The sequence below is a fragment of the Brassica napus genome, unplaced genomic scaffold (assembly GCF_020379485.1).
Source record: "Brassica napus cultivar Da-Ae unplaced genomic scaffold, Da-Ae ScsIHWf_874;HRSCAF=1240, whole genome shotgun sequence".
Classification (NCBI taxonomy): domain Eukaryota; kingdom Viridiplantae; phylum Streptophyta; class Magnoliopsida; order Brassicales; family Brassicaceae; genus Brassica; species Brassica napus.
The window spans coordinates 28555-40344 of record NW_026016914.1 but is presented as its reverse complement, the minus strand read 5'-3'; the positions used below and the strand labels follow the sequence as shown (position 1 = coordinate 40344).

At 42.3% G+C, this 11790-nt stretch overlaps 1 protein-coding gene across 1 annotated transcript; it reads right to left on the bottom strand.

The window, feature by feature from the left end:
* Positions 1 to 7320: 7320 nt before the first annotated feature.
* Positions 7321 to 10067, bottom strand: LOC125606394. The gene is made up of 3 exons (XM_048775453.1): positions 9855 to 10067; positions 7914 to 8774; positions 7321 to 7803 (listed from the first exon to the last, which is right to left on the bottom strand). The coding sequence occupies exons 1-3, from the start codon at positions 10065 to 10067 to the stop codon at positions 7321 to 7323; spliced, it is 1557 nt and encodes a 518-aa protein (XP_048631410.1).
* Between the last annotated feature and the right edge of the window lie 1723 nt (positions 10068 to 11790).

The following is an 11790-nucleotide window of genomic DNA, read 5'->3' as shown; positions in this document are numbered from 1 at the left end:
CGCGACAATCTCTACCGCCGAGTAAGAACACTCGCGGCATGAAACAGAACTACGAGATGCTTGATCCTCGAAAGGGGTACGTAGGCAGTCGTCAAAAAGACGAAATGAGCTATCACCCTCTCTAAAAAAGGGGGGGGGGGAGTGAGTGCGTATACTCGTATACTCCCACTTAGAAAATCTTCATTAGTAATCGAGTTTTTAGGAACTTCAAAAACTTTACATAATATATGTTGTCCTTTTTATCGAAAACGTTTACGCTTCAGTAAAACACAAGAAACTTTCAGGACACGCCCTGAAAATGTTAAGACTCTTGTCTGCGGCCCCTTCCGACCCAAAAAATCATAAAGATTATCATCTTTCAAACACACAAAATACATGTACAATCCTCGAAATAACTGCGAGACGTCGCAAAGTTAAAATTCGAGGATAATACTAACAAATTGTCCGAACGCGACCCAAAAACTTACACCTCGTTCTTCGATTGGCCCCGACGAACACGCTAGCCGTCTTAAACAAACGCAATTCGATCACTCTTTTGATCTTCAAAACGTCCAGCACAAGGACAAAAGCGCGCTACAACAAAAATCCGAAATTTTGGTTTAGCACTTCCAGTTGACTCTGAGAAATACGGCCATCTAGGCCTAAGCAAAATCCAAATTCAAAAGGCCACACTCGGCCGAAAACAGATAAAACGATAATCAAACTCAACCATCAATACAAAGGATCAGTCCATCCAAACAGGATCCTCTACGATCGGCTCTCCATCTTCCTCAGCGTCAAGCGACCCTCGACCACTGCTCCGCCCAGTGACATAGACAGTGGACAAGGAGGTATCTTCAAAGAAGCCTCCATAGCATTATCAATCGATGAGCTGAAACGAGATCGATGAGCCTCGACCGCCGCACGTAGGAAAAGGAGGAATGGGGTTGTGTACTGCAAAATGAACGTAGTACAGATATGGAAGAATTAAAAAAACGGGTAGTATGAAAGCAACGAGTGATCATTCAGCATGTTACCTCCTGCCCCCCACAGTCGCATAAACGAGGGAAGGCACTCCACGGCGACCGAGGCTTGGTCCAATCTAACGTAGAAGAAATAACTCTTCCATCCACAACCGCCCTGAGGAAATCCCTTCAGGACTTCCATATGAGTACGTGACCTTAAACCATACAGACGATCGGTCCCAACTCGAGACAGGGTAAGGAAGGCTTCGAGATAATCAGCGGTGAGCTCCATCCCTCGCTCATATCCCAAGACTAGCAATCCGACAAGATGCTTTATACTGCGGGGAGAAATCTTACTTATCGAAACTTCCAAACGGTTCAGGAACTCTACTATAACCAACGGAATGGGAAACCACAGGCGAGCATGCATCAGATGCTCCTCGTACAAAGTAAAAAAACCTTCGGGAGGTTCGGCAGCTCTCTCCCCCTCGAGGGGTAATCGAAAATCCATGTTTTCCGGAACGTGACAGAAGCTACGTACGGTCCCGAGGAACGGAAGAGTACACCTGCTCGGTCTCCCAACGACCCTTTCCGAAAAAGGTCTCATGGGAAACCACGGCTTGGGAGGCGGCTCTTCCACGTTGCACATATCCACCCAATATGCGTCGGCCTCGGTAGGGTCGACGGAGTGTGCCACGAACTCGATCTCTCGGAAAACCTCACCGTGTCCGTAACGGACGGTTCCGCGATTGAAGATAGTATGCCGAGCGTTTGCCAAAATCCCTTGAGACATTCTTGACAAGGAGGAAAAGGAAAAGTCTCAATGATAGAGAGAGAAAGTTGAAAGAACCTTTTCACTCTTAAACTTTGAGAAGATAATGGAATGAAAATCTAGAAACAAGTTACCTCCCTTCTTATAGGCATGAGGATTTACTATTCAAGCTCGGACTTTCGGATAATATTCCATCCAACACGCCTAACTTACCAAACATGCCTAACCGCACGCTAGGATCCTACGACGCATGATCCTAACGGGCTGGCGGGCTAACTGTTGGGGTTAAAAACAGTCACGACGGAATTACCACTCGAAAATCCTCGGAGATCGCATTTCCGAAAGAGATAGTAAAAAGAAGGATACAACTTTCGTAAAATATAACCAATACGAAGTTTTTACGAAGAAGTATCCTTGAGATACAAACCGAACAAACCAAGCTCGGTCACCACTCATACACGCCGTCCGGTCGCTATGCAGCAACCAAATCCGAGCCAAGCTCGATCGCTACGTAGCGACCGAGCGGGACGATCGCTCGGTCGCTACGTAGCGACCTAACTCAAGCCAAAGCTCGGTCGCTACGTAGCGACCGAGCGCTCATCCCGCTCGGTCGCTACGTAGCGACCGGGCTTGAGCCGAAGTTCGGTCGCTGTGTAGCGATTGAACTCTTCCGGACATCGACAGACATCAATCCATGCATTCTCGTCAAGCTCAGTCCACGTTTTCCGCTATTCGAACTCATCGATCAAACTTCGCGGATGAGAAACCGCGGAAAATTCGTAGTAAACGTGCCGAGTCGGAAGACGGCCCAAAAGGACCTAAAACACGACTCGAGGCCCATCCTTCGATTTCCTAACCCAAAGCCTGTAAACCGCAGCACGGTTTACGCTTGGCCCACAAGGAAAGATAAATGTCTTCCGCGGATAAATACGGAAGTTTTGAAGATAATTGTGAAGATCGGGAAAAATGGAATATCTCCATTTTTATGCTATGACGGCTTAAGGGCAGAAGAGTAAAAGCGTAAACCGACCTTGGAGCTAGTATATAAGGAGTCCTAGGCGAGGAGCATGAAGAAGAACTTTTTCAGAGCAAACTTAGCACTTAGAGTAATTTAGGCAATTTTCCGTTTTTGTTATTTCGAGCTGCGACTCAATTAGGTTTAGCCGTCTTAGGGTTGCTAGAACTAGGAATCTCGCCGACAGCTCTCGAGCCCAGGCTTATACCTTGTTGTAAACGCTCATACGCAAATTCGGAATAAGATCTTCTTTGCTCTCTTTTTCGATTTCTTATTCTTTATCGTTGTTATTCTCGTGTCCTGATTGCTTGACGTGTGGTAATTAGAAGATATCCGGGTCCTTTGGGAAATTAGGGTTTTCCTAGTTTCCTTATTTAAACGGAAATCGACAGTGCGAATTTCGGTTCCCACACAGCTCGATAACATAAGACGAAAAAAGATACATAAAAGGTTTTTGATTGATTTCGGACTGAACCTTGTTAAAGGCTGCCTACGTACCTCTTTCGAGGATCAAGCCGAACGTAGTTCAATTGATAGAGCTGGACAAGAGACCGAACTGCCTGGGCGAGTTCGTCTAGTAATTGAGTGCCAGTCATAGAAACCAAACTTGTCGAGAATAAAGCCTAAAGTTTCTAAGTGCAGAGAATTCCGAATCTAAAAAGTTCTCCTATGATCCTCGCCTAGGACTCCTTATATACTAGCTCCAAGGTCGGTTTACTCTCTTACTCTTCTGCCCTTAAGCCGTCATAGCATAAAAATGGAGATATTCCATTTTTCCCGATTTTCACAATTATCTTCAAAACTTCCGTATTTATCCGCGGAAACTTGACATTTATCCTTTCTTGTGGACCAAGCGTAAACCATGCTGTGGTTAATGGGCTTTTGGTTAAGAAATCGCAGGATGGGCCTCGAGTCGTGTTTTAGGTCCCTTTGGGCCGTCTTCCGACTCGAAGCGTTTACTACGATTTCTTTCGACAAAGAAAGAACTTTCCGCGGTTTCTAATCCGTGAAGTTTGATCGATGATTTAGAATAGCGGAAAACATAGACTGAGCTCGCTATGGTCTTCGGAAGATAACATTCGAAGGTTTGACGAGAATGCATGTACTGGTGTCGTACCGATGTTCGGAAGAGCTAGGTCACTACGCAGCGACCGAACTTTGGCTCGAGCCCGGTCGCTACGTAGAGACCGAGCGGAACGAGCGCTCGATCGCTATGTAGCGACCAAGCTTGGCCGAGCTCGGTCGCTACGTAGCGACCGAGCGAGACGGACGCAGCGACCGAGCGAGACGGGCTCTCGGTCCCTACGTAGCGACCGAGCTTGGCTCGAGCTTGGTCCCTTCGTAGCGACCGAGCGGGACGGACGCTCGGTCGCTACGCAGCGACCGAGCTTGGCTCGAGCTCGGTCGCTACGTAGCGACCGAGCTGTGTGCATGCTTGGTCGCCGCGTATCGATCGAGCTTGGCTTGTCCGCGGTCTGATTTCCGTACTCGAGCTTGTCCGCGCCGATTTGGATACTTGTCTGTTGCCTTCGGACAATCGGTATTTAGTGGTTCGATTGAGATTTGGACGATATTTTACTGCAAGGCTCTTCGTAAAGATATCTTTACGAAGATTACTTTTCGTAAAAACGTTTGTGCTGATTTTTACGGACTTTCAGATATTGATTCCGTCGTGACCGATTTTGACCCCAACAACGGACCAGGGTATAGAACAGGGAGGTTTTCACGATTTGCAGAGCTTAGTATCGCAAAAACACTGTTCTCTAACCTCTCTGAATTTCCAGGAACAATCGGCATGGCTTTTGATGGGGATATAGAGATATTGTTTAGGTTTTTTCTAGAGAGATAAAGGCGTAAGAAAGGGTATTAGAGAGGGCACTATATATAGAGAAACATAGAACGTGAAACGGCGGGAATTAAAATTTCTCAAAATTCATTTATCTTATTTCCCGCCAAACGACAACATTTAACAAACATGGCATCCGAGTTATATAGCCTATTACGGCTGATTTAATATTTGGGATTTAGGGTTTAGGGTTTAGGGTTTAGAGTTTAGGTTTGTTTATTTAGGGATTTAAATATAACAAATAACATAAATTTAGTCTTAAAATGCGTTGTATATAGTTTAGGAGAGTTGTATTATGAGCACACTCTATATCTACATGTAAGGTTTTAAGTAACTGCAAGACAACATATACCTCAAGATCATGATCGATTCTAAACTCGTTAATTCAATAAATAAGAGACATTCGGTTGATTATATATTCACTTATTAGGGAATGTTATAACATTTTGAAGTATAAACATATCAATTATTTTAATTCAGGGTATGGTTTAAAGTATGGCTGACTTTTATCTACCTTAACGGATGCTTTATGAAGACGAATCTGCTGACTTATTAAATATTTTCCTATCTTAGGGTATGGTTTGAGGTTTGGCTGAGCTATATCTACCTTAACGGCTGTTTTATGAAGACGAATCGGCTGACTTATTAAATATTTTCCTATTTTAGGGTATGGTTTGAGGTTTGGCTGAGCTATATCTAACGTAACAGCTGCGTAATTTAAACAAGGTGGCTGAGTTACGATAAACAAATCATAACTTTAAGTCAAGTACAAAATATCTAGCCATAAGTCATACAAAACTCATCTTCATTCATCGCCAAACGACCCTACCAAACTACAACTTCCTTCATCGAAGACATCTGCTGCCATCTTCATTCTCAGACCTTGAATATTTTCATCCGATATCCCATCAAAAGCTACACCAAGCGCTAGACACTCGACGAACTTCAATGCATACACTCCACAGTCGCCTCTCAGGTTGTTTTGTGGAACAATACGTTTTGTTCTTCGTCTGAATACAAACTCTTACTTGGCAGGGACTCGGATATCATCAGGAATAAGGGCATTCAGAATCGCAGGGATCATACCAGTAAGCGGCCTAAAGAAATTTAGCATTCTCAGCTCACTTTCGAGTGTTTGCTCTCCAACGATTGAATCATAGCAATCAACCTTCTCTTTATGCAGATCCACGTGAAAACCCACCCAATGATTGCCGCCAGTATTAAGCACTCCGTACAAGTGATCTACATCTGTAAACCACCGCAACTTTGTCTGAATGTCTATGGGGATCAAACCGTTTGCTAACCCTCGTAACCACTTCCTTTGAATTTGACCATTTCCGGTTTGGCTTCGAACTGCTTATAATCGTGAACCCATGATTGAAGGAACCAAGAGTCTATAAAGGCAACGCGCTTGGACCAGATTGGGCTGGGATCTTGTTTGGACCTTTGAATGAGGACTCTAATATACGCAGCAATATGCTGCACAGATAATATATAACTCAGCTGTACCATACTTATAACTTAGCCGTAAAATAAATATAACTCAGCTGCATACTTACATTTTGAACCAGTCATCCATATTCTTTGATGGGCCAAGGTCTTGGAGTGATGCGGATTCTGTAGAACTCAATATCCTCGTGAGCTTCTCCATGTGGAATTTTCCTGATAATTTAACACAACTCAGTCTCTGTAAAATCTTTTTATTAGCTACAATCAACGAAATGGTGCAAAAGTCCTTACTTGTGTGGCTTTAGGTGTTGCAAAAGATTATTTCTTTTAATCGGATCAACAGGTCCTAGGGATCATATATTGCAGGTGAAGGTTCTAAACCTTTTCTCATGCACGTCGTTACATTGTCTCCGATGTGGGGAAATGGTACAGAAGGACCAAATTCCGCACTCATTTGAGATCCATCTGGAGATAATTGAACAGCTTTCAGCCGATACTCCTTTATTCTTCCACACCTTTTCCTTTCATCTTCCTCCACATCAGATTCCGGCAACAGTTCGTCTGGCCACAGTTCGTCTGTTTCCGCCTCAATTTGCTTAGTCGGAATGGTTATTCTTATTGTACCACTGCGAGTCCTTTTTGAAGCAGGAATATCCTTCTTTAAGTCAGCCTCTTCTTGCTTCTTCTTCTTCTTCTTCTTTAAATCAGCCTCTTCTTGCTTCTTTTTCTTCTTTAACTCAGCCTCTTCTTGTTTCTTCTTCCTCTTCAACTCAGCTTCTTCTGCTTCTGCTTCTTCTTTAACTCAGCTTCTTCTTGCTTCTGCTTCTTCTATAACTCAGCTTCATTCCTCTTCAAATCAGCCGCTAAGTTATTTCTTTTCCCTAAGCCCCTGCAACTGCGTCCGAATGGTGGTTCCTTACCAGGAGAATCAGAGACCAAATCAGCATTTGTTGCATCGGCATTACCAAACGCCGAATCCAAGTTCTTTTTCACCCCAACAGCCTTATCCCTGACAACCTTCGAATTCAGCTTTGCTCCCATACCTTTCGCATCAGCTTTAGCAATATCATCTGCCAGATTCTTCTCAGATTGGCCTTTATCAGGGGTCTTTTGCGGTTGGCTGTCTTCGGACTGTTTATCAATAGGGGTCTTAGATGCAGGTTGACCACTATTGGAGTCCGGCTGTCGGTTGTCTTCTGAGACCATCACGTTTTGACCATCAGGTTGACCACTATTGGACTCCGGCTGTTGGTTGTCTTCTGAGACCATCACGTTTTGACCTTCAGGTTGACTACTATTGGACACCCCCAAAAACTCTCAGACGCTCTTCAACTGTAGTTTTCACTGTATCTCCAATGGTATCCAAAAGGCCTCGGGAAAAAGATCCAAACTTGGTGTCGTATTCTGTTAATCTCGAGTCAAATTTTCGGTCCAACTTCTCGAGATGAGCAACTATGTTCAGCAGAACCGCTTCACTACGACCCTTCTCCTTTGCACTCTCCTTCTCCTCTAGAACAGTAGTTTCACCCTCATTGATTTTCACCTCCTTCTGTTTCTTACCTTTCTTCTGCTTCTTTGAGGGTGGCTCAGCCTCTGACGAAACTCCAGCCTTCGTTTTTTTGTTCTTCTCATTCGATTGCACATAAAAATCTCTAACAAACCTATCTGCATGTATATCTTTAATTAGGTTATCAAGTTGTGGGTCATCTGCTTCATCCTTCCACTGAGGAAACAGCTCTTCTAGACCCTCCTTCATCACCATTTTCCTCACACACACCTACAATACAAAAACATAAATCAGTCATTAAAATTAACAACTCAACCATAAAATAATCCAATAACTCAGACATTACATTACATAATTCATATGTCTGATTTAAACCTTACCGTTCCATGATCATTCATCTCCTTAGCTATTGTAGTAGTAAGACTTGCACGAGTACGACTTCCACCCCATCGCAAAAGCGGAATTTCGTCTGGATTCACTTTTCTGCCATAAATCTCTCCGAACACTGTGACAGATTCATACGCCCAAACCAATAACACGTCCTTGAAGCCGCTAAAGGTATACGATCCTCCTTGTGGATGCAACAACTTGATAGAATCAACAAGAAATTCATAGGCAGTCCGACCCCAAGGATAAGTCATCAGGGCGTCATCATCGAATACTCTTTTTGCACTTTCAAAGGGTATTCTACAATTATGATGCAAGCCATAAAGTCCAATGGCTTGAAGAAACAACAGCCCATACCATTTCCGCTGATCAGCACTCCAGAATGGACACTCCGTTAAAACTTCTACAAGTTCATCAAACTTGGGTCCGTACCCAAGCGGCACTTTCAACAACTCCCACAACACTTTGTAATTCTCTGGATCAGGTTCAAAACTTTTTTCTGGAAGTGGATTTGTGTTTAAACATGTGATCTCACCAAATTCTATGAAGCTAAACCTGAGAGGTTGATCAACAACGATAGACCAAATCTCCTTCTTATAGACTCGCAGCTGTCTACAAAGTAGATAATGTACGGTCTTACCAGACCACACCAATTTGCTCTCAGCCAGTTTAGCAATCAATCCAACAGGATACGTCTTCTGATTATCCCACACATCTATTCCAATTGCTTGTCTAAGTCGAGGGATCTCAGAAAAATGGCTATTCGTATTAATGCTTTTGTTTTCAAAAATAGAAGCCCCTTCAGGGTAAAGTCTTGGAGGGTAATCCCTTGCTAGATCTTCGGAAACATCCATCTGATCAAAAAAGACATATATAACATATCAATGATAAATCAGAAGAAAGGCATAAAATAAACAAGCCACAAAACATAACTCAGCCATCATTACATAAATAAATCAGTCACAAAGAATATTAAATCAGTCACAATTACCTTCTATAAATCAGTCGTTAAGGATCCTAAATCAGCCGTAACGAATACTAACTCAAACTCAGACAAAACATATATCTAACTCACAGCATTAATTATACTCACTCAAATACTCGAAAAGCTCAGAGCAAAGCCTCGAAATATACCAGAGAATATGATTACGGAGATTTGACGAGACAACCAATCTGAAGAAGAAGCTTACGGACACACGATTTCAGAGAAAACGCTTACGGAGACTAGAGAAGAAGATTACAGAGATTATTTCAGAGAAGCCGCTTTGCCGAGAAGAGTTGTAGTGAACACGATTTCGAAAACAGTTAGGGTTTAGTGGGAGAACAGTCTCGGAGAAGTTAATGATCGTCGTTTGATTTTCCTTCGTGTTAGGTGACGTGGTATCATTACTTCTGATGTGGATTTTCAAATTAAAATTAATCACAACTAAAAAAAAATAATAAAGGGCTTAAACAGTAATTTACTAGAGTTCTAAAAACACTATAGTCATTTTCAAAAGATTTGTATTAGTCTAGTCATTACCTTACTTTTTTGTATTAGTCTAGTCATTTTCTCTTAATTTTTTTCTTAATACTACTATACTTGTTTCTAAATACTTTTTTTTTTTTAAAAGACTATAATCCATGTTTCCAAACACTCCAAATCTTTTTAATAGTCATATTCAAGTCTCCAAACACTCTAATTTTGTACTTGAGTTTTAATAATATAGATTAATTATTTCAACATAATTTAGTTAAGATTCAGTGTCTTAAAATATGAGTCATATTATTTTTCTAATACTAGTCTCTCAACTGGTAGATATTTCTTGTAGAACCCGTGGTTTGAGACAGGATTTGTTGTAAAGACTGAATAGTCGTGGCCATTTACCATCTGTCGTCGCCGTTTCTGGCGTTCACGGGCTTTGTTGTTTCGGAATTTGGAGCCAATAGAAAACGTTCTTGGCTTCGATCTTACCGTACCGTCTCAGCTGCGCGGTAATCTGTTTCATATGGTCGGCCGAAGGAGTTCTAGTTCCTTGTTGGTAAATCTCTTCGAGAGCCTTTAAATGATCCGGTGTTGGGTTCCACCGTGAGCTCACCATTACTGGTGGATGTTGAGTCTCTGAGTTTAGCATCATCAGCTCCCTCTTGTTCTGCTCTGCTGACATTGTTTTTTTTTTTGTAAGCAGGCTTCTGCTGTCATTGTTGTCATCACTGTTTTACAAATCATAACAAGCAAGAAAAATGAGCATTGCCCTCTCTCTAGATACAGAACATTTATAAAAAAAATTAACAAGAAAGCCAAGAAAATGAGCATTAATGGAAACTAGAAAATATATCTTTTGTAAGGGGGGGGAGAGAGCGAGAGAGTAAGAGAGACCCATGTTAAAGCGGTGGTCGAAATTGGTATTTGCGGCGGAAGTGGGGCAAGAGTAGATGCGTGTGATGAGAGTTCGAAGCTTTCTTCCTCCGTTGAAGGAATCTGCACCTCCTTCGTTCTAACCCATCATCCACATTTCGAACTATTTTAATAAAATATTGTGTGTATATTGGAGCGGAGAGTGAGTGAGAGATATCAACTAGATTTTCCCTCTGTTTCTGAATAAGTGTCAATTTGACATTTTTCATACAGATTAATAAAGTGGATAAAATATATATAAGTTGTTATTAATTATACTACTCTGACCAATAGTATTTGAGATATAAAATTATTTATAAAATCAATGCAGGTTGCTATTAATTTTCAGCTCAAAGTAAGTATAATTTGCATTTGAATTGTAAAGAGACACTTTTTTTGTAGCAAGAAAAAATGTTAGAATTACACTTATTATAAAACATAGTGAGTATATTGTGGGAACCGAAATTCGCACTGTCGATTTCCGTTTAAATAAGAAAACTAGGAAAACCCTAATTTCCCAGAGGACCCGGATATCTGTGGGAACCGAAATTCGCACTGTCGATTTCCGTTTAAATAAGGAAACTAAGAAAACTCTAATTTCCCAGAGGACCTGGATATCTGCTAATACCACACGTCAAGCAATCAGAACACGAGAATAACAACGATAAAAATAAGAAATTGAAAAGAGAGCAAAGAAGATCTTATTCCGAATTTGCGTATGAGCGTTTACAACAACGTATAAGCCTGGGCTCAAGAGCTGTCGGCGAGATTCCTGGTTCTAGCAACCCTAAGACGGCTAAACCTAATTGAGTCGCAGCTCGAAATAACAAAAATGGAAAAATGCCTAAATTGCTCTACGTGCTAAGTTTGCTCTGGAAAAATCCTCCTTTCATGCTCCTCGCCTAGGACTCCTTATATACTAGCTCCAGGGTCGGTTTACGCTTTTACTCTTCTGCCCTTAAGCTGTCATAGCATAAAAATGGAGATATTCCATTTTTTCCGATCTTCACAATTATCTTCAAAACTTCCGTAATTATCCGCAGAAACTTGACATTTATCCTTCCTTGTGGACCAAGCGTAAACCTTGCTAAGGTTTACGGGCTTTTGGTTAAAAAATCGTAGGATGGGCCTCGAGTCGTGTCTTAGGTCCCTATGGGCCGTCTTCCGACTCGACACGTTTATTACGATTTCTTTCGATAAAGAACGAACTTTCCGCGGTTTTTAATCCGCAAAGTTTGATCGATGATTTAGAATAGCGGAAAACATAGACTGAGCTTGCTACGGTCTTCGGGAGATAGCATTTGAAGGTTTGACGAGAATGCATGGACTGCTGTCGTATCGATGTTCGGAAGAGCCCGATCGCTACGCAACGACCGAATTTTGGCTCGAGCCCGGTCGCTACGTAGCGACCGAGCGGGACGAATGCTCGGCCGCTACGTAGCGACCGAGCTTGGCTTGGGCTCGGTCGCTACGTAGCGACGAGCGGGACGATC